The following is a 23,790-nucleotide window of genomic DNA, read 5'->3' on the forward strand; positions in this document are numbered from 1 at the left end:
AAAGTTAAATCCTTTTAACGTGTTTCAAGTTGTGTACCCAAAATCACTTGTCATTTCTTAAAATTTAGGCCATTGGTGCTTTCAGAGCTTTAGGTAGAAGCCTTTACTTTTGATTCATGCTAGTTAGTATCTGATGACAATCTCAGAACACTTTACTATTCCTGCAATAGGCAGAGAAACCCATAAAAATACAGCAAGTATGCACTTTCTTCACTAATCCAGTATACAGCCAAGATGGATTTTTTCACAATCACTGCACATTAGGCTGTAAATTGACAGGATTCTGAAATCTACCAATATTCTGCAGTACTTTGTTCTCTCACACATGCTTATTATTTTTAACTCTTTGCCTCAAGATCTAACCTGCACTTACCTTAACTACACTGAACTTCTTTGGCCCACATACTAGTTTTTCAATGTTCCTCTATCACATCATTGTTCATTATTTACTGTTCCTGCCAATTTATTGTTTGCAAACTTAATTTCTTAATTTTACATCACCTGTATTTTAGATTATCTAATTAAAGACAGACAAAAATACGTTGTACAATAAACTTTATTAGCTGTTCTCCTCTTTCTGACAAATGGAATGAATAATGTTAGTTCTATATTTTGCAGAAATGTATTTATAATTGCTCAGCTCAGAGGCCTGTGTCTCTCCAGTGCAGAGCCACCATGGAAGATATGACACAGATGCAGTCTGAGATGTACATAAAAACTGACTGTTGACTCTGAAATCCCCCATTGGTTAAAACATGCACATCACATGGAAAAGAAAAAAACCCAAAACCAAACATCTGAAATTGTTTGTAGAAAAGAGGAGAACTTGCCCATATTTTTTTCTTGTAGCTAATATCCCCCAGATGTTTTACCCAGCCACCATACCCAATTTCATTTCACATGATTAAGGAAGATAAATTCTAATTTATATTTATTCTCAAAACAAAAAAAAAAAAGAAAAGCCAGGAGTAGGTGGGAAAAGAAAAATATATATATTATATATATATATATGTATGTATGTGTGCGCAACTATGTAAAGAAAATAATTCCCATAGTTACAGAGTTTATAGTTAAAGAAAGTTTTATAACAAAATAGGCAATTATTGTGGGTAAAATATTCATTAAAATCTGACACCTCTAAGGAGACACACAGTTTTAAACTACAAATCTGACTCTCTTCTTATTGCCTTAATGATCATCCATCACTGCAAGTGTTTTCTGTTTTGCTGTCAATGAAAATTTGCTATTCATTTGTAAAATACAAGCTTCCCTAGCACCTAAACATGTTTTCAACTCAGAAAAGAGTGATGACCATTATCTATAAACAACTTTTGTAAGACACTGTAAATAGTGTTGCATGAGTAAGATTAAAAACATTAAATATCTTTATCCCTAGCAACTGTATATGCAAAAAATGAATAAAAATAGACTATAAGAATATCAGTATGAAATTCTGAAAATGAATATCCCTTGTGAATTAAAGAAGTTAATGAATACATTAATTTGGAAATTTAAAAAAAGTTACATTAACTGCCTATAAAGAAAAATATTTGCTGTGACAACAGAAATCAACCCACAAACTAAAACTTGAAATTAAATGCCTTGGCCAACCCATGTTATTATAATTAAGTGTGCAAAGTTGCTCACAATTTACATCATTGGGTAAGATGACTTTTCTTTTATATGCTATGAAATTTTAAAAGAATGTACACAAATCTTTTCTGAGAATCTCTGAAACGTACTTTCCCTTAAACATTAAGGAATTTTACCATATAATTCCCCAACCCTACCTTAATAGCTGGTCAGGCCATTCGACCTTCATGTTTGAAAAATGTCAAATGAACACTACCACACAATAATACCAATAATCCAACTAAGAGAGACACCAAATGTAAGAAAATTTCGGGAACTGCAGAATGTGATGTTTAGTGTGTGACCCATATTGGAAAGAACTAGAGGCAGGCTCCACTGAAAAGGGTTACAAGTTGTCAATGAGTAGGTAATGTCAGTTAGAAAATGAAAACCAAAAATCTTCCAATTTTCATAATTTTTCCTTTGCTGGTACCCAGATGTAAGGCCCAGACTGTTCTTCTATGATCTGCTTCACCTGGTTGTATATCTCTTCCAGCGTGTCTCCTTGGACAATAGCTGCAAAACATAGTATTACAGTCAGCAAGCGTTTTTTACTAACTTTCACCTTGTGTGCAGAAATTCTCAGCCCACTTCCTAAAGTGGGGATTTAACCAGATTGGAGAAGGAACAGACAACATTGGGCTTGTGGTTTATTGTGAGCTAAAGGTGCACGACTGTCCAGGGGTGTAGGGCTTCCCCAAGGAACTGGCCAGTGTACAGTGTAGAGAGTCCTGGGGTCAGGAAGGAATTTTCCCACACTGCAGACTGGCATGTGCAGCTGTCCGTGTTCCCCCCCCCCCCCCCCCAATCCTCAGATACCTTGAAGGGTTGGTTAGGGGTGATTTGTTATTTTCTGATTTTCTTTTTTTGTTTTCTTCTAGACCCAACTTTTGTGCAGGTATCCAGGACAGGAGGGTAAAAAAGCAGGGTTAGTTAATAATCCTAATCCAGACAAATAAATCAGAGACTTGTAGCTAGTGAAATCGTGGTGTGGGCTTCTATGTAATGTAGACTGAGGAACTGGTCATCTGGATCACGAACCAGGACATGAAAAATAGGTCATCTGGTGGATTCTGGTTGCTAGCAGTGTCCATGATTTGGGATGGAAGGAAGGGGCTAACATATGCATTTCTCTAATCCTCTACATCTGATGCTTGCTTTAAAAACAGTTAATAAAGTTCCAATATACACTCAGACCACACAGATCGTATATATTATCACTGAGGCTAGAGAAGCACTATAAATGAACGGAGGTGGGTATGTTCTGACCCAAATCAGATTAAAGTATGGTCTGCTTTGAATCAGGACTAGGGTTCTTGCAACACTTTGGATCCAAATAACAGAAATCTTGATTGCAGCTTCATCTTAACTGGGGTCTTCACCTCCAGGCTGAGAACCTACTTAATAGAGTTCAACAGGGAAAAAAATGTATAATGCTGCTGTTTGGGCCAGGACACTGTATTCCTGTGTTTGTGTTAATATACACAACACTAGTACTATTACTGAACCCTCATAACATGTTAATAATTGCCTCTGATTCCGCTTCCTAACTCCTAAAACATTTTAAATCTACGACAGCATTTTACCTTACATTCAATGGTAATGAAGCTTCTTTAATGGCTGCTCTTATTCAATTTACCTATCAAACCTCTTAGAAGATTCTTATTCATTTTACAATTAGAAATGTATGCCTTATTTGTAAGCACACATACACACATTCTACAGCATAACACTACCAAACACAAAAATAAATTAATACTTATTTCTGTTACTTGGCAAAAATTTTTTTATCAATAGTTACTATTCAGAGCATCCTCTGTCAATATGATGTTATAGGAACCATAGTGGTTTAAAATTCTGATACTTGGATAATCATGTACACTCCACATTGTACACGCGAGGTAGTATAAATAAGATAAAGGTGAGTTACTAGCTATTGGTATAATTATCAATACAGCAATAGTGCCCCAAAGTACCAATCAGAATCTATTATGTTAGGAAATGAACAAATGTATAGGAATACCTGGCCCCACCCCAAAGAATGGTATTACATATTCTTTCTGATGATGTCTGTTACATGAGTTCTTAATGTAGGGGTTCAGACATAGTACAGTTATGGAAAAGACTCACTAGATTATGAATCCCTCCCTCAGCCAGTATGGGAAGTTGGATTCTGGATTCTATTTTTAGGTTGTTTAGCACCACTTTCTATTATAGAAGATTCTTGGGATTTTTTTTTGAGAAATTCTAAAATCTCCACCATTTGAGGCAGGTCTTTGATCTGGCAAGGGGAAAGCCCTCAGGCTAGAGAAGTACCTTTTCTTTGCTGCATGAAATTCCATTCAGGTTTAGCTGAGTGTTTGACCAATATGGCAAACTAATAACTGAACACATACATTCTGAAAAGCCAAGTCCATACCACTGCCAAAGCAGCAGCTCCTACACTCCTGCATCCTGGCACATGGTGCCAGTGTTTCATCCTTCACCTCTGAGGGCAGCACACTGGGGCAGGGCAGCAGCAAGAGTTCACCTAAATCCCAGGGGGAAGGTGGGAAACAGTCAGATTGGGCCTCCCTCATAAACCTCCAGCATCCCATCTACTGACCAGCAGTTATTGAATTTAAACATTTTAAAATCTGCAAGATTGGATAACTTGCTCCCATGAATATTAAAAGAATTGACAGAAGAATTCTCTGAATGATTAATGTTGATTTTTAACAAATCTTGGAACAATGGGCAGATACAGAGGACTGGAAAAAAGCTCTAATGTTCTGCAGCCCCTAGCTGTGAGCTGAAATTGGGGAGTCTTGCCCCTTACGTGTGAGGCAGGCTCTGGATGGGTCCTACCCCTCTGCATGGGAGCCAGGATCGGCGGAAGGGTGGGAACTGAACCATGGTCTCCCACATCCTAGGCAAGTGTGCTAACCACTAGGCTAAAAATTATAAGATGGATTGTGGTGGCAGCACCACCACCACCACTTCCATCTCCCTCTCCATTTTAAATGGGATCTAATCCAGTAGGTGGCCTCTGGGCACGCCTACTGGATTAGGACCTGCATGTGATACAGATGGCTGAATGCCTATCTTTCCCCGATTTCTGAATCATTCTGGGGCTTAGGCGGGAGACAGGTGTCTGTGCAGAGGGAGGCAGCAGTACGAACGCTCAGAGACAGAAAAATAGGTGCTTAGAGGAACTTTTACCTTGAAAATGTAGGAGCCCACTGAGTCCAGCAAAGGAGTTTTGTGGATTGCAGTGGAGCCAAAACTGGGACGTGGGCACCTAAGTATCTTTATGGATCTGGACCTAAATGACTTGCCCAACATCACATAAGAATTCTGTGGTAGAGCAAGGACTTGAACTGTCTCCCAAGTCCCAGATCCTAATCCCTGGACCATCCTTCCTCTCATGGCCACATCCGTCCCTTCAAAATATGTCCCCACTGTCTCCATGCTAGTCCCTGGACTGTTCCTGCATCTTCTCCACAGCTTCTCAACATGTTGGTCCTTTGTTGAAGCTTGCCTCTCTATAGGGAGGATTGTTGAGAAGAGGCAATCAGGCTGTGCTGGACAGGTAGACAGGAGACAAGGCAGAGGCAATGAAAAGCCCAACATGAAGCCAGTGTATTTTGTGGTCAGGGCAATCATTGCCAAAGAGCATCAGGTGTTTAAGGAGAAGAGCTGGGCTATTGCAGATGGGAGTGCTGAGAAATTATTTTTTTTAAAACCAAGGGAATTAAATGTTCCAAAACTTTACGTCCAGTGCTACCTTGTGCCCTTTTAGAATGTGGAGAGTGGCTAAACATACACCTCTGAAAACCAGGAAAGAGTTAAGGTAATACAAACTTAAAACTTCTGAAAATTAGGAAAACAGAGTTAAGATACATGCCAACTTAACCTCTTTGAGTGATGGCCCAGCTCAGCTATAACACACATGCTAGAATTCTGTGTTTTCAGACAGTGCAGAGCACTCATGGAGCAGGGCACATGATCACTGTAGGGCAGTGTATAACACTTTCTCTTTACTGACACAAAACTTTTGACTTACGTTTAGGTAAGCTGTACTAAACAGAAGCTACCGACTCTTGACTTAGTCTCAAACAGAGCCTATTCCATAGAAACAACTCTCACTAGCTAAATTTTACAACCCCTTAATTCCCTTTTACCAAGCCCCCTTCATCCTTATACACAGGATTCCATTTAACACTACATTTTCATTAAATCCACAGACCACCCGCATATCCCACTCACTGCTGATAATCCTTATAGCAAGAAGACCCCTGTGCACTGCTACTGACAAAATCTAGAGAACTAGGCACTGAAATGAGGCATAATGGATCCTTCAAGGTACACATGCAGCAATTTTTTTTGATCATACACAGGGGAGGCGGCACGGAGAAGAGCAAGGCTGCCCCGGACCACCTCATGTCACAATCACAGCTCTGCCAAGCTGTTCCAGCTAATCCCTCTACCATTCTATACAGCCAAATCTATCAGTGAACATAGCTGGACTGAAGGCAGATAATCTCCAATGGCTATTGCCAGCTCCATGGAGGCAGAATTAGGGCTGTCTTAGCGTGCACTGTAACTCTGTATTTCCTTGTTCTCAGAAGTTTACGTCTGCATTACTGTAACTCTTAATTTCCTGGTTTTCAGAGGTTCAGCCACCCTTCACGTTCTGGAAAGGCATGAGACACCAGCTGGTGACCTTTATGTTAAAAGTTTCCAGGCTTTTAATATATAAATAAGACTAATGTTTCTAGTTTCAACAGCTAAGAAAAAAATGAAAAGTTCTCATGCTCTAAAATATAAACTGGCATCAGATGAAGTAATGAAGAAATTTCGTCTCAAAGTTAAACAATGAATTGATACAAATATTTAATAAATAGTTGCAGTGCATTATGATGGTTTAACATGTTCTAAAGCATTCATCATAGGCCAGTACTGCAGACAAGGTATATAACTGAAGTATATGGGCTCAGGCAGGTGTGACAATTCTTATTCTCCAGACAACACAATTCCACTTTTTGAAGGGAACTGTAATGAGGGATACAAACCTGTGAAATGTTCAGTAAATTCTTGCTCCAGTTTCATGGCTCTCTCAAAGGTCTTCCTGGCTTGCTCCTCTGTTAAACGTTTGTTCATTTCCCTGAGATGAAACACATTATAAAATAATAAGCAGTTACCAAATACTACTGATTCTTTTGAAATAAGGTTATTAAACTGCCCTCTGAATACAAACCCTAGGAAAAAAAAACTAGCCCCATTCTGTTCTTGAATCTGCGATTTATTAAACTCTTGAAGGGAGACTTAATATAAAGGGTGGCAGTGGGAGTGCTATAGACTGGCTTTCCATTTCTTGGAATCTGGAAAAGACACTTAGGTTAACACTGAAAGCCACTAAGCAACCTCAATATAAAATTAGAAGTTACCTGCCTGTAACTGGAAGTTTCACACATACAGAATGGGAAGAGACTGTCTAGGAAGGAGTATGGCAGAAAGAGATCTAGGGGTCATAGTAGACCACAAGCTTAATATGAGTCAACAGTGTGATACTGTTGCAAAAAAAGCAAACATGATTCTGGGATGCATTAACAGGTGTGTTGTAAACAAGACACGAGAAGTCATTCTTCCGCTTTACTCTGCGCTGGTCAGGCCTCAGCTGGAGTATTGTGTCCAGTTCTGGGCACTGCATTTCAAGAAAGATGTGGAGAAACTGGAGAGGGTCCAGAGAAGAGCAACAAGAATGATTAAAGGTCTTGAGAACATGACCTATGAAAGAAGGCTGAAGGAACTGGGTTTGTTTAGTTTGGAAAAGAGAAGACTGAGAGGGGACATGATAGCAGTTTTCAGGTATCTAAAAGGGTGTCATCAGGAGGAGGGAGAAAACTTGTTCACCTTAGCCTCCAATGATAGAACAAGAAGCAATGGGCTTAAACAGCAGCAAGGGAGATTTAGGTTGGACATTAGGAAAAAGTTCCTAACTGTCAGGGTAGTTAAACACTGGAATAGATTGCCTAGGGAAGTTGTGGAATCTCCATCTCTGGAGATATTTAAGAGTAGGTTAGATAAATGTCTATTAGGGATGGTCTAGACAATATTTGGTCCTGCCATGAGGGCAGGGGACTGGACTCGATGACCTCTCGAGGTCCCTTCCAGTCCTAGAGTCTATGAATCTATGAATCATGAGTCTGGAAAGCAGTGTCCATTTTGCACATATGTGCAGAAGCTTGCTTCATGCTCCAGACAGAGGCATAAAGCATGGTGCCAATGGTTCGAATGGAGATCTGGTGAACAATGACAGGACAAGATAGAAGTCCCATTGAGGTACAGGCTTGAGAATCAGTGGAAAGGTGCTGATTAGGCCCTTCATTAATCTAACTGTTGTAGGGTGAATGAGTGAAAATGGAGCAACTGTCTACTGGAGGAAGAAAGGCACTGACTGTTTCAAGATGGACCTGTAGTGAGCTAATGAAGAGACCAGTGTTTTTTTAATAACAGGAGATAATCTAAAATGACTGGGATATCAGCAGAGTTTGAGGAAGACTGATTATGCTGAATCCAAGTAGAAAAATGTTTCCATTTAGGTTGCTAGCAGCCCCTAGTGGAATCTTTCCGACTTTATTAAGAATGGCTTGGACAGCTGTTGAGCAAGAGAGTTCTCATGCTCATCTGAACACTAGGCCATGAGGTGAAGTGGGTATGGACTGGGATGTCTGATTTAACTTCCTTCCCAGGTAAAGATTGCCGAGACGGGGACAGATCCTAACAGGAGGATGGATTGACAGTCTCAGAAGTTCTGGGAACCAAAACTATCTAGGTTAGTTGAGTGCTAGTGTTGGGATTTTTTCAAGCCCTTTTTTTACTTGGCTTCCTATGAACTCAGTTCAAGTCCAGCCTTTATCACTCAGGTATCTTTATTTGGCATACAGCAGTGCTATGCTGAGTTGATCAGACTCAAATGCGGGGGGGATGGGGGGATGACGGATGCAGGGTACATCACAGCTCCAAAGTTACATAGAAACCCTCTCCTTTTATATACGTTATATTTCTCATTGGATTTACTATACACTGCATTACCCATTTTTGGACTGGATTGGTTACTTTGCAGGAACCAATTTCCATGTAGCTTGCACAATCCATACTTCAACTTCCTTTTTACCTCATCTTTACATTCCTAATGTATTTTGTCCCTTGTTATCAAGTTCATGGTAAATAGTTCCTTGGATATTCTCCTTCTTATCTTAGTTGGTCAGACATTTTGTCTTCTTAACCTAGTGACCTATCTTATTTAGCACAAACATTTTGTTTTCAACCCGATGATTCATTTACATCCCTAATTCTATCTTCCAAAAAATGAGGCCACACTCTGTGTGTAAATGACTCACATTGGGCCAGGCCTCAGCTACATTCCTCTGCTTCTGTCTTTCTTTTTATATTAGCATTTGTTTTATTTGTATTATATTTTTGGTTTTTTTTTTAAAAGCTTATTACCCAGCAGCACATTTCCAAGGACCACTGTGACAGCTATTATTTGAACCTTAAAGCTTGAGCTTAAAGTACAAAGCAGGAGGTGCAAACTCCCCTCCTTTGGTACAGCCCACCACAGTGTTTTCACTGCCTGAACAATATTATTTCGAATTGCTTGTTGCTTGGCTATTAGTTGGGCAATAGGCACCAATTGCTCGAGTTTCCTTTGCACCAAATTAGTGGTTGTAGTAGGAAGAGGGCCTGAAACATAAACTTATGTATCAGAGGCCTGAGGTTTGGGCTAAAGTAGTCAAAATTTTTCTGATATAAAGCAAAGTTAAGTTGTGAGCAAGAGGCAGGCCCTGCTCACAGAATCTGGCAAGAAAAGGGGTGATATTGCAGAAATACACATTCCTAAGTAGTGCTAGGCACAAGAATATATACGCAAACTTATTCCAGAAAGGTGGTACCAGAACACCTCGATACCAAACACATTCCCCAAAGATAATAGGAACATGCTGACCCATCTTAAGGATAAGGTCAGGATGACAGCATGATGAATAGAGATGATTTGATCAAACCAACATGTACAAGGCAATGGGTAGCACCCTAGTATGTCGGAGGGCAGTACCCTGATACTTCAGGGGGTGGCACCCTAATACTCCAGAGGCAATACGTAATTTGTTTGTATTGGTGTAAAAAGATGTATCTCAGAGGGAGTGTCTTTGGTCAGCTGAACAGGAAATGGAAAGTCCCGCCATTCACTGAACTGCATCCATTGTCACAGGCATACATGTGCAAGTATAACTGTAGACATTGATCTGCGGAGCTAGGACCATGCTTCGTTGACAATAAACCTGGCTAGCTGTCTTTGAGCCTTAATGGATCTTCTAGTCATTGAGTGGTTCACTTGATGTCTGCTCTGCCAACTGTCTGCACAGAGCAGGGACGACATACAGATGGAACACACATGTATCCAAACATCTGATGACAGTGGTGCTAATGAACAAGGGAAGTACAAGTGAAAAGAGATTGGTCACCAGTGACTCCCAGTTGGTGTTGTCTGTCACAGCCTTTGTCACGTTCTCCTTCATCTGCACAGTAGGCCATAGGGCACGGGTCCCCATCTGAGCCAGAGAACTGAGGTTTAGACAAAACCCATCCAGCCTCCCCAGGCATGGTGCTGTCCCCACTGAAAAGTTGTGGTATCTCAGAGTACATACTGTGTACCAGAGCCGTACCAGCTCCTTCACTCTCTTTTTAATGATGAGTCAGGTGCAACCTCCCTCACTTGTAGTCAGGCTTATTTAGGCTGACACTCAAAGAACCATCTGTGCCTGATTCAGTTACAGCTGACTGTGTTTATTTCATCTCCTTATGTTGCCATTTGTATACCAGAATAGTGCTGTTTATAGGTCCCATTATCTACTGTACACTGTTGACATATACTAATTCTTTAGGATTCCCTGTCCATCTAGAAACAGCAATTATAACTGGCACACTTGAATTACTAATTTTATGTGGTGCCCAAGGTCAAGACCTTGCAAATTTTCTTTCCCAATATTATGAATTCCTTTTTCTACTAGTGTGGTCCAGATAAGTTTGCTGTTTAACAACCTTGATTACTCCCCTTGCTTTATCTTTTCTATTTCCTCCATTAAATGCATATCAAGCAGCAAAAGCCATGCCCCCTCAACCCTGCTGGGCATGCTCCAACTGCTGTTGCAGTATAAAAGGGGGCAGCCTAGCTCAGTCTGGGCTGACTGCCAAGGAGGAAGGACTCACCTCACAAGCTCCGCTGACGAGCAGCCAGGTACCTAGACTGAGGGAGTAGGAGATGCCGAGGCCCAGGCTCCTGTGGATGCTCTAGGGAGATTGCAGTTGGCACCTGAGGCACTCCGAGACCCTGAAGACACCCTGATTTCAGCTACAAGAGTCACAGTAGGAAGTAGCCCAAGGAGGAACTAGCCAGTGTCTAGGTAACAGTTGGTGTGTTGCAGGTGGAGCAGTGGAGGGCCTGGGTCCCCCAATGTGGCCGCCCCTTCTTTTTGGGGGGTGTCCCATCAAACCTTGCTGCTATTAACTATGGCCATTGGGCCGTGCTTCTCTGTCACCAAGGGGCATCCTACCAACTTTGGCCATTAGGCCATGATTCCCTGCAGTCCAGGGGAGCCCTACTGACTCTGGCCAGTAAGCCGCACACCCCTGCCGTCCCCGGGGCACCCTACTGACTTCAGCGATTAGACCACATTCCCCTGCAGATGAGGGGAGCCCTGATGGTGCCAGCCATTGGACCCCACAACCCTGAAATTGAGTCCAGCCAGATTGACTTAACCAGGTGACTACCACAACCTCACCCCCCATTCCATGTGAAAGGGGCAGGAGGTACTGGCCGTGTAACAGAAACCCAAACTCCTGTGCCTCCAAAGGGAGGTTTCCACAGTGTCCCTTCTGGCTTTATACTTTTCGTGGAGCACTTTTTAGAAAACATTTTATGGTAGATCACCATATTTGGTATCAGGAAGGAATTTTCCCCTGGGTCAGATTGGCAGAGATCCTGGGGTTTTTTCATCTTCCTCTGCAGCATGGAGAACAGGTCATTTGCAGGTTTAAACTAGTGTAAAAGGTGAATTATCCACAATGACTCCAAGATCTTTTTCCGAACTCATTGTAGCTAAATTAGCCCCCATCAAATTGTATGTATAGTTGGGGTTATTTTTTCCAATGTGCATTACTTTACATTTATCCACATTAAATTTCATTTGCCATTTTGTTGCCCAATCACTTAGTTTTGTGAGATCTTTTTGAAGTTCTTCAGTGTCTGCTTTGGTCTTAACTATTTTGAGCAGTTTAGTATCATCTGCAAACTTTGCCACCTCACTGTTTACCCCTTTCTCCAGATCATTTATGAATAAGTTGAATAGGATTGGTCCTAGGACTGACCTTTGGGGAATACCATTAGTTACCCCTCTCCATTCTGAGAATTCACAATTTATTCCTACCCTTTGTTCCCTGTCTTTTAACCATTTCTCAATCCATGAAAGGACCTTCCCTTTTATCCCATGACAGTTTAATTTACGTAAGAGCCTTTGGTGATGGACCTTGTCAAAGGCATTCTGGAAATCTAAGTACACTACGTCCACTGGATCCCCCTTGTCCACGTTTGCTGACCTCTTCAACGAACTCTAATGATTAGTAAGACACGATTTCCCTTTACAGAAACCATGTTGAATATTGCTCAACAGTTCATGTTTTTCTATGTGTCTGACAGTTTTATTCTTAACTATTGTTTCGATTAATTTGCCCGATACCGACGTTAGACTTACCGGTCTGTAATTGCCGGGATCACCTGTAGAGCCCTTTTTCAGTATTGGTGTTACATTACCTAACTTCCAGTCATTGGGTACAGAAGCCGATTTAAAGGACAGGTTACAAACCTTAGTTAAGAGTTCCGCAACTTCACATTTGAGTTCTTTCAGAACTCTTGGGTGAATGCCATGTGGTCCCGGTGACTTGCTAATGTTGAGTTTACCAATTAATTCCAAAACCTCCTCTAGTGACAGTTCCTTAGATTTGTCACCTACAAAAGCCAACTCAGGTTTGGGAATCTCCCTAACATCCTCAGCTGTGAAGACTGAAGCAAAGAATCCATTTAGTTTCTCTGCAATAACTTTATCATCTTTAAGCACTCCTTTTGTATCTCAATCAACAAGGGGCCCCACTTGTTGCTTAGCAGGCTTCTTGTTTCTGATGTACTTAAAAAACATTTTATTACCACCTTTGGAATTTTTGGCTAGCCATTCTTCAAACTCCTCTTTGGCTTTTCTTATTACATACTTGCACTTAATTTGGCAGTGTTTATGCTCCTTTCCATTTGCCTCACTAGGATGTGACTTCCACTTTTTAAAAGATGCCTTTTTATCTCTCACTGCTTCTTTTACACGGTTGTTAAGCCACGGTGGCTCTTTTTTGGTTCTTTTACTGTGTTTTTTAATTTGGGGTATACATTGAAGTTGGGCCTCTATTATGGTGTCTTTAAAAAGCACCCATGCAGCTTGCAGGGATTTCACTTTAGTCATTGTACCTTTTAACTTTTGTTTAACTAACCCCCTCATTTCTGCATAGTTCCCCCTTTTGAAATTAAATGCCACAGTGTTGGGCTGTTGAGATGTTCTTCCCACCACCACCACATCTCACCACAGGGATGTTGAATACTATTGTATTATGGTCACTATTTCCAAGCGGTCCTGTTATAGTTACCTCTTGGACCAACTCCTGTGCTCCACTCAGGATTAAATCTAGAGTTGCCACTCCCCTTGTGGGTTCCCGTACCAGCTGCTCCATGAAGCAGTCATTTAAAGTATCGAGAAATTTTATCTCTGCATTTCTTCCTGAAGTGAAATATTCCCAGTCAATATGGGGATAATTGAAATCCCCCACTATTATTGAGTTCTTAATTTTGATAGCCTCTCTAATTGCCTTAGCCCTGCAGTTCTGTGTCACTATCAGGCCTTTTTAGCAAAACATGATTTTAACAATTACTCCAGACTCGCAGACTTTAAATACAAGCTTCCCCATGAGGATAGAACCCAGTGAGTGCGGTGTGGAGAGGAACAAAGTTAATCCTCTCAATACTTATCTACTAACTAGCTAGCTAACAACTATCTCATACTCACTAGTACTAAACTCTAAACAAGAAATTAGCCAAGGCATGCTCAAGGTAAACATACTAGGGTTCCATCTCAGGCTGAAGGGTTGAGAAGGAACTAAGGGCAGTTCACCTGTGCAGGCCTATAAAGTCTGCGAGTCTGGGTTCTTAGGCAGTGTGCGGCACAAGGAGGTATAGGACACATGTATGGGCCAATTTGATTCTAACAGAAAATCTCTAATCAAGAGCTTGAGAAGTGCATGCGCACATGAAGGAACTAAAGTGGAGCACTCCTAGATACACTACTCAAAGAAGAAAAGATGGTTCCTGTCTCACTGAAGTAGTCTCATCCTCCAGTGTGAAAATGTCCCTGGAAGGATTGGGCTAGAGAAGAGAGGGTGACTGGGGAAAGGGAGAAAGATATCCTCCATGGAAGTGTAAGTGTCTATAGATTCTGGTGTTTGGGGTGTTCTAACGAATGGGGCTGACAATTCTGATGTGTCCCAAAAGACTGCAGTCGGGTGGTCCTTTGAGGGATGGGCCAGTACCGCCAAAGAGTCAGGTCCTGCACTCTTCGATGGAGCCCGCAGATATCAGTCCTTGTGCTTAGGAGTCGGAGCCACCAATGGATCCTTTTTCTTTTGCATTTTACTCTCTGACTGGGGGTTTTCAATGTTCCTGAGCCCTAAGGATCTACATGCGAAGGCTCACCTGACCAGCTCAGGGAGGGATCTCGTCTTTTATGAACAGATCTGGATGGAGATCTGTCCTTGTGACTGTGGGAGTGCAGCCTACTTTCACTGGAAGCATTGCATGAGGAGTCCTTCGGCTTAGCAGCAGTAGTCTCTGCTCACAAGCTTGTGCTTGGAGGGGTGCTGTTTGTCTCTTGGGGCCAAAGTAGAGTGTAAGCATTCTGCCCTGCATCAGAGTGTGGTCTCAGCCTTTTCCATAATGTGTTTCCTCAGTTGAAGCTCAGGAGATTTGCATGTTCATGGAGGAAACAATCGATCAATGCTGCACTTTGTAGATACCCAAATGGTAGAGGTGTTCGCTGGTCACAGTGAAGGAGTAAGAGCAAGAGAGACGCTTCCTGAAACCCAGAACACTGGGCATAGTCCCAGACCCTGGGGAGGGACTCCCCAGTATGGGGAAAGAATGATACTAACTATACTATATTAAGTCAAACTATTTACTATATCTATTTATAGGCTATAAAGAAAAAACTGGAGAAATCTGTGGACACAGGGATTCTGACTCAGGTCATGCAGCTGTAAGGAGGAACTGGGGAGAATTTTGCTTGCACTGGCACCTATGCCCTCAGTGTGGAGCATGAGAACTACTGTGCATGTTTGGGCCAACGGATGCGGCTTGTTAGAATTTCCAGTCTCTGGTGGATGGCAAGCATGAGTACCCATCTGTGGAATACATACAGGAAGCAGGAATCAAAGAACCACCCAGCCTTAAAAGTACCCTTTGGAATTCAATATAGAAAGTTACATACACAAAACAATAACATTTTTTAAAAGTGGGTTTTATATTATCTTTCAAATGATTTACAGCTATTTTTTTTAAAAACCCTTCTCTGTCTTTGAAACAAGTGAGCTTCAAGTACATTGTTTTTACTCACATGATGTTTTCCACTGATTTGGGTTTAATAAAAATGGAGATTGGGTACAGCTGGGCTATCTGCAACCTCTTGATCGCATTGCCAGAAACATCAAGAATACAGTGTTTCCCCTAAAGCAGAAGGGTGGGGGGAGAGGGAAAAAAGTAAAGTCCTCAAGTTACACACACGCATATTACATGCAGTTTAGAAGTGAAAGCCTGGCCCCAATTAAATCAGTGGGAGTTTTTCCCACTGACGTCAATGGAAGCAGGATTTCACCACCCTAAGAGTTTCCAATTGCAGTCAAATTTATTTCAGTAGCATCCACTGATTAAAAGAATTATATCTAAGGATAAGGCACTATTCCAATCAAAACTCCAGCCTTTAGAGTTGTGTTGGCCTTAACGAGTCCTAATTAATATGGGTTGTTAATACTTTGTTTTATAACTGGAAGTGACACTGGCCTATACAATGCCCTATTTTTCACATATCTGTCACATATGTAATGCAGTGTCACTATTTCAAGAAATTACCCTGCCTTTTAATATTGGTTGGGGATTTTCTTCTCTAGGTTTTAGATGTACTAGAGGATTGCACATTTTGTTCCTTCAAAGCATACAAAGCTTACTGAATAGCACATACCAGGTGCTTCTTGCATTCATCCATTCCTCCCACAAACTCCACGTGTCGGCCACCTTTCTCCCTCTATTTTAGGGAAGTTTGTTCCAGTGTAATCACCTTCACTGCTAAAATTTGTGCCTTATTTCTAATTTGAATTTGTCTTCAATTTCCAGTCATTAATTCTTGTTATGCCTTTCTCCACTAGAATAAATAGCCCTTTAGTACCTGAGATTTTCTTCCCATGAAGGCATTAATACACTAATCAAGTCAACTCTCAATTTTCTTTTGCATTAGCTAAACAAACGTAGCCCTTTAAATCTCACACAGTAAGGCTTTTTTGCAGCTCCTGAATAATTTCTGTGTTTTCTTTCCGTACACTCTCAAATTTTTCGGCATTCTTTTTGGAATGTGAACACCAGAACTGTATGCAGTACTCCAGTACTGCTCTCTCCTATTCTGTATACAGAGGTGAAATCACTTCCCTACTCTTGCTCACAATGCTCCTGTGTTTATAGATCCAAAGATTGGATTAGCTTGTTTTGCTACAGCATTGTATTGGAAGCTTATATTGAGTTGTTTAAGCAGCAAAGAGTCCTGTGGCACCTTATAGACTAACAGACGTTTTGGAGCATGAGCTTTCGTGGGTGAATACCCACTTCGTCAGATGCATGTAGTGGAAATTTCCAGGGGCAGGTATATATGTGCAGGCAAGCTAGAGATAATGAGGTAGTTCAATCAGGGAGGATGAGGCCCTGTTCTAGCAGTTGATGTGTGATCCCTAAATCCTTTTCATGCATTTGGCTGTATTAAAATGCATTTTATTTGCATGGATGCAGGTTACCAAGCACTTAGAATCATAGAATATCAGGGTTGGAAAGGACCTCAGGAGGTCATCTAGTCCAACCCCCTGCTCAAAGCAGGAATAATCTCCAGACAGTTTTTTACCCCAGATCTCTAAATGGCCCCCTCAAGGATTGAACTCACAACCCTGGGTTTAGCAGGCCAATGCTCAAACCACTGAGCTATCCCTCCCCTCAATTACTGCCATGTCTTCATCATTATTTACCATGCCACCAATCTCTGTATCATCTGCAAATTTTACCTGAATTGATTTTATATTTATTTGCAGTGAAAAATATTGAATAATGTCAGGCCTATCACCAGTCTTTGTGGAACTCCACTAGGAACACCTTCATTCGATGACAGCTGCCCTCTGACTACTATTTTTTGAAATCTGTCAGCTAGTTCTTAATCCAGCTACTGTGGACTTTATTGAAATTGTATAGTGCTTAAGTTTTTAATCAGAATGTCATGCAGTACTAAGTCAAGTGCCTTTCAAAACTCTAAGTATATTACATCTCTACAGTTACCTTTATCAACCAAACCTGCAGAATGCAAGTTTGAAGAAGATGGACTACGTCTTGCTTTTTCGTATTTATTAGAGATGGATTACTAAGTGTTGGGAGTGTGTTCCTGATAGCACTGTAGGCAATATGAACATTGAAAGGAATGCAGAGGTCTTTCTCTTTAACTTCTTATTTCCATTCTTTTAAGGTTTTGGGTGGATGAGGTGTGTCCTGATGTAACTTTAACTGTAACTAAATGCACTTTTTGTTTGTGAATAGACAAGATCTTAATAATATGAGACATCACTATATCACTCTGTTAAATCCTTGCTAGAGAAAATAGATTTTTGTGTGTGAAGGAGCAAGGTTTTTCTGTACATGATAGTATTAAAATAGTGGATAGAATTGGTTGTATATATATAAATTATAGCATTCCTATTCCCTGTTTAATCAGGAGAGTCCTGTGGCACCCTATAGACTAACAGACATATTGAAGCATGAGCTTTTGAGGGTAAATACCCACTTCGTCTTGCATCCAACGAAGTGGGTATTCACCCACGAAAGCTCATGCTCCAATACGTCTGTTAGTCTATAAAGTGCCACAGGACTCTTTGCTGCTTTTACAGATCCAGACTAATACGGCTACCCCTTTGATACTTGATCCTATTCTCTGTTTATAATTCTAAGTATTTATGCTATTTATTATGCATGTTCAGAGGAGCATGGTATATAAATGAAGACCTACCCATATATCTGTGAAACTTAAAAATATCATTTCAAAAAATGGAAGTCACACACTGGCACTAGATTTACCTTTTCTGCTACTTCCCGCACTGACTGGACACTTGTTCCATAAAGGTGATTGTTGTACTGGCCAGCCTCAATGAATTTGTGATCCTGAATATCCTTCTCCATTTGCTCTCGAGAGGTGACAAAGTGGTAATCCCGGCCATCCACTTCATAATCTCGTTTTGGTCTGGTAGTATCTTTAAAGATAAGCAGAGCTCTTTAAGCAGAAAACTACAACTTTTACCACAAATTAAATGTTTTCTGCAATCCCTGAAAGCAAATATTTCCAGAGAATGTCTTCCATTTATAGTGTAAAATTGTTAAATGAGAAATGGATACAAATTTAACACTTAAGGAATTTTAGGAGGTAAAGACATATCACAATATAAAAATTATTGAGATTCAACACAGAGAGGTCACAGAAGGACTATGACAGCACTTATTTGATTAAATTCACTATGGTATTTGCTGGGACTTACGTGGAACACATGATCCAAATTTGTCTGGAAATTCTGAGATTAAATCATCATTTATTCTGTCTTTCATGGGTCCCAAAACAATCACTGGCCGAGTGTAATTGACTGTCAAAGATAGATTGGTAATATTTCTTCATTATAGTCTGATCATTAAAACACCTTCAAATTTCACCAAAACAAGCTTTATTATAATTGTGATTATAGATTACAGTTATATTATATTATACCATTAAGATAAAGGAGTACTTGTGGCACCTTTGAGACTAACAAATTTATTAAGATACAGTTGAAACGGACAACATTCCTGGTGAGAGAAATTATTGAAGGTTGTAGGCCAATCTATACTCCTGGGGGAATTCTGTGTCACTGTGTGTGCGCAGAATTCATGTCCTCTGCAGATTTCTTTGCTTCCACACAGAAAAATGACTTTCTGACAGGGTAGCAAAAGGAAGCTGCAAGAACAGTCATGCACCACTCCCAAGCAGCACAGGTACATCGTTTCAGGCAGCCGGCAGAGAGATAAGTCACCGCAGGGTTGGGGACACCCCAACCAGTGGCTCCTACCTTGAGCCGGGATCAGCTACTAGTCCCAGCCGGGCTGGAGGCAGAAGAGGACTTCCTCTTCCTCTGCAAGGAATTGCTTGGGCTGTGTCAGACCCACCCACAGAAACCTCTCCAAGTTGCAGAAAGCTCAGCATCCTCCCTTGCTTCCTGATCGCATAGCTTCTCAGCTGTGGGGGAGGGGGTCACTGTACAGGGAGCTGCTCCCCCATCCACCCAGCCCCCATGCATCTGGACTTCCAATACCCAGACACCCTCGCCAAGCCTCACCTGGTACATCCAGAACCCCTCTAGCCCTTCATACCCAAATGCCACCCCACTGAACCTCAACCCCTGCATCTAGAGCCCCCCTGCACCCAGATCCCCTACCACCCAATCCCCATCCCTGCACCCAGACCACCCCCTGCTGATCTCCCTGCACTCAATCTGCCACCGAGGACCCTACCCCCTACACCACCGAGCCCCCACATGCATAAGCCACACCACTGAACCCTAATAGTTGCACCCAGACCCCCCCACCCCACCAAGCCCCACTTCCCCAGAACCCAGGCCCCCCACTGATCCCCAATCACCTTCACCTGGAAACTACTGCAGAGTCCCATTGCCCCTGCACCTGGAACCCCACTAATGAGCCTCTGTGCATCCAGATCCCCCCACACCTAGATGCCACACTCAGCTGCCTGCACACATTGTCGCACACAGACTCCTTTCACCTCACACCTGGATCCCCCCACACTGAGCCCTTCCACACTTGGTCCTGCTTGGTTGAGCCTGCATGCTCCACACCTGGTGCATCTGGCACAGAGCCCTAGGGTGTTTCCAGGGCAAGCCCAGGCCTTGTGCTGTGTCAGGGTCGGGTGAAGCCACACCGCTGAATCCATGTCCGGGGGGGGGAGGGGGAGGAGAAGCTGCAGGGTCTTTTGAATTATTTTTTATTTATTAACAAATAAAACTAGCAGAATTTTAAAATATTATGCATAGAATTTTTAATTTTTTGACACAGAATGTCCTCAGGAGTAAATCTATATTGAAGTTGACATGAGCTGCTGAGTGCTCCACAGCTTGGAAAAATTGATTACTTATTTACGTGCTAAAGGGCAAGATTTCAAAAGAGCTCATCATCCAACAGCTACATTTATGAATCTAAATATAGTTGCTATATTTTCAGACTTGCTATTCTGAGAACAATGGGACCTGCAGGATGCTGAGTCTGATACGATATTAAATCTGCATGTAATATCTCTGGGGACCAAATTGTATTACGTGTATGAATGGTTTATATATGCAACTCTGGGGTGGCAGGGAGAGTTGCCACAGCTCTACTAGGAACTATGACCAGTGCGAGGTGATTAAAGTGAATCACTTAGGTCTTAAATACCTCCAGAGAGGTACCATTCCCTGAGGAGGGTTGCATATACTGGTTCAAACTGGATTTTGCAGACACCAACAGATAAAGAAAGGGCTTTTGATTTAAAGCCAGATTTAAACTGACTCAGTGCCTTCTTTCTGATACAGCAAATGGACAGGACCTTCTTGTCCAAGGGCCCTCAACTCCTGCGGAAGGCTTGGAAAGACTTTGGCCTATTGGGGCCTTATAAGAGAGATGGGTAACCTTTTGTAAGCTTTTAGCATGTGTATCAGAACTTCCCTTTGAAAAAAAAAACTTCTCTCCAATAATTTTACCCTAACAATAAAGGTTCTTGCTTATAAAGAGCTGTGTAGTAACTTGTAACTGCTGGCAATGCCCTCAGAGAGAGAAAACAAAGCATAGGTGCTGGCCTACAGGCAAACTGGCTTGCTGGGAATATTTCAGTGTAAGGCATTGGTCTCCACACAAGAGAGGTAATGGCTGGGAGTAATGCCTGACCAACCTGATTGTCTTCTATGATGTGATAACAGGCTCTGTGGATATGGGGAAAGCAGTGGATGAGATATATTTTGACTTTAGTAAAGCTTTTGATATGGTCTCCCACAGTATTCTTGACAGCAAGTTAAAAAGTATGGATTGGATGAATGCACTATAAGATGGATAGAAAGCTGGCTAGATTGTCGGGCTCAACAGACAGTGATCAAGGGCTCAATGTCTAGTTGGCAGCCAGTATCAAGTGGTGTACCCCAGAGGTCGGTCCTGTGGCTGGTTTTGTTCAACATCTTTATTAAAAAGCGACAAAGAGTTCTGTGGCACCTTATAGACTAACAGACGTGTTGGAGCATTTGCTTTCGTGAGTGAATACCCACTTCATCGGATGCACGTGTATTCACCCACAAAAGCTTATGCTCCAATATGTCTGTTAGTCTATAATGTGCCACAGGACTCTGTCACTTTTTACAGATCCAGATTAACACAACTACTCCTCTGATCTTTATTAAAGATTTGGATGATGGGATTCACTGCACCCTCAGCAAGTTTGCAAATGACACTAAGCTGAGTAGAGAGGTAGATAAGCTGGAGGGTAGAGATAAGGTCCAGAGTGACCTAGACAAATTGGAGGATTGGGCCAAAAGAAATCCGATGAGGTTCAACAAGGACAAGGGCAGAGTCCTGCACTTAGGAAGGAAGAATCCCATGCACTGCTACAGACTAGGGACCGAATGGCTAGGCAGCAGTTCTGCAGAGAAGGACCTATGGGTTACAGTGGATGAGAAGCTGGATATGAGTCAACAGTGTGCCCTTGTTGCCAAGAAGGGTAACGTTATTTTGGGCTGTATAAGTAGGGGCATTGTCAGCAGATCGAGGGACATGATAATTCCCCACCATTCGATATTGATGAGGCCTCATCTGGAGCATTGTGTCCAGTTTTGGTCCCCCTACTGAAGAAGAGATGTGGAAAATTGGAGAGAGTTCAGGGGAGGGCAACGAAAATGACTAGGGGGCTGGGCATATGATTTATGAGGAGAGGCTGAGTGAACTGGGGTTATTTAGTCTGAAGAAGAGAAGAGTGAGTGGGCATTTGATAGCAGCCTTCAACTACCTGAAGGAGGGGTTCCAAAGAGGATGGAGCTCGGCTGTTCTCAGTGGTTGCATATGACAGAAGCAGCAGCAATGGTCTCAAGTTGCAGCAGGGGAGGTTTGGGTTGGATATTAGGAAAAACTATTTCACTAGGAGGGTGGTAAAGCACTAGAATGTGTTACCTAGGGAGGTGGTGGAATCTCCATCCTTAGAGGCTTTTAAGGCCTGGCTTGGCTGGGATGATTTAGTTGCTATTGGTTCTGCTTTGAGCAGAAGATTGGACTAGATGGCCTCCTGAGGTCTCTTCCAACCCTAATATTCCATGATAGGAAGATATTAGAGTATTTACAAACAAGTAATCTAGCTCTATGATCTGACAGGATTCAAATTCAGATACAACTCTTAAAAATAAATTATCCCTGTGTAAAGTCAGTGGTGTATAGATATTACTAGGGACTGGCACTCATTAGTATTAATGGCATTATAACGTATGTACCGGAATAATATTTTAATTCATGTATTGTATAATAGATTTTTAGGGTGTTAAGTGTAATGTCAGTGTCTAGAGACACTTGGAACATTTTGTCTGGTGGCACCTTAAAGACCAACAGATTTATTTGGGCATAAGCTTTCGTGGGTCTGAAGAAGTGGGTTTTTTACTCATGAAAGCTTATGCCCAAATAAATCTGTTAGTCTTTAAGATGCCACCGGTCTCCTTGTTGTTTTTGTGGATACAGACTAATATGACTACATCCGGATACTTGGAACTTTTTGATATCTTAATAAATGTATTTTTAAAAAAAATTTAATAGGTTCTACAACCTTCTTGTTGGCTGACTGGTTCATAAGACAAGACGTATTCTTCTTGGCCACCTAAAAATTTAAACACATAGGTAAGGAAATTTGCTGAAGTGGAAAGTAGCTTTTGTTTTAAAAAAATTGGCATACATGTAGAAAACTTTAGTCCTTTAATGAAAGAAAATGAGATCAGACAATCCTCAACAAAATAAGTCATGATTATACTGATGAAGGAAGTTCTCTATAGAGTGATACATGAGAAAATCACAAATATAAGCCAAACAAGAATTTCATTATAAAATGGACATACCTCTTTTATTAAATACATAAAGTGTAAATAACCTTAGTTACAGCATGAAGATTTTTATGGGAAATGTTAGCATGTTTAATTTACATCAAGCATGAGATAAGGGAAGTTTTAGGCACTATTAAATGCTCTTGCAAATGTTTTACTGAACACAATACATGCATGCTGTCATTCACTGCTAGACGCAGAAGCACTTGCATTGAGATCCTTTCCACACTAGATAGACAATATTTAGACTGAAGATTTTCTTGTTTTACATTTAAACAAAAAATGCCCCAAACTTGTATGACTGTCTTAAGCTGTTGCATAAGCTTTTTTATAAATTGATATTTAGCCAAAATAGCTGTATACAATACAGTTCTCAATTAAAAAAAGGCATTTTTATACCGTATATGCAAAATAATGCTTAACAACACATTTTATTTATGACAAAGGAATTTTAAATTTGAATTTGGAAAGATGTAAATACTGAGACAGTTCTCAGCTCTGGAAAGTACATCAGCAGTGAATGAGAAAAAACATAACTTAATATTGACCTTCAATAGCTGCAAGCATTTAAATGTCAAATGCAAGCTTACTTCAGCTGCC

The 23,790-nt window shown here is 41.3% G+C and overlaps 1 protein-coding gene across 35 annotated transcripts in view; it reads right to left on the bottom strand.

Annotated features, from left to right (window-relative positions):
• Positions 1-538: 538 nt before the first annotated feature.
• The window catches only part of DLG1 (discs large MAGUK scaffold protein 1), a 395,120-nt gene continuing 371,868 nt past the window's right edge, over positions 539-23,790 (bottom strand). For all 35 annotated transcript variants that reach the window (XM_030574808.1, XM_030574804.1, XM_030574802.1 and 32 more), the window contains 6 exons: positions 22,920-22,970; positions 18,589-18,690; positions 18,134-18,306; positions 15,375-15,484; positions 6,687-6,778; positions 539-2,148 (listed from right to left, as the gene is read on the bottom strand). In XM_030574808.1, coding sequence (XP_030430668.1) covers positions 2,042-2,148; positions 6,687-6,778; positions 15,375-15,484; positions 18,134-18,306; positions 18,589-18,690; positions 22,920-22,970 — 635 coding nt within the window. In that variant the 3' untranslated portion in view covers positions 539-2,041. The remainder of the gene's footprint in view (positions 2,149-6,686; positions 6,779-15,374; positions 15,485-18,133; positions 18,307-18,588; positions 18,691-22,919; positions 22,971-23,790) is intronic.

The sequence above is a fragment of the Gopherus evgoodei genome, chromosome 9, assembly GCF_007399415.2.
Source record: "Gopherus evgoodei ecotype Sinaloan lineage chromosome 9, rGopEvg1_v1.p, whole genome shotgun sequence".
NCBI lineage: Eukaryota > Metazoa > Chordata > Testudines > Testudinidae > Gopherus > Gopherus evgoodei.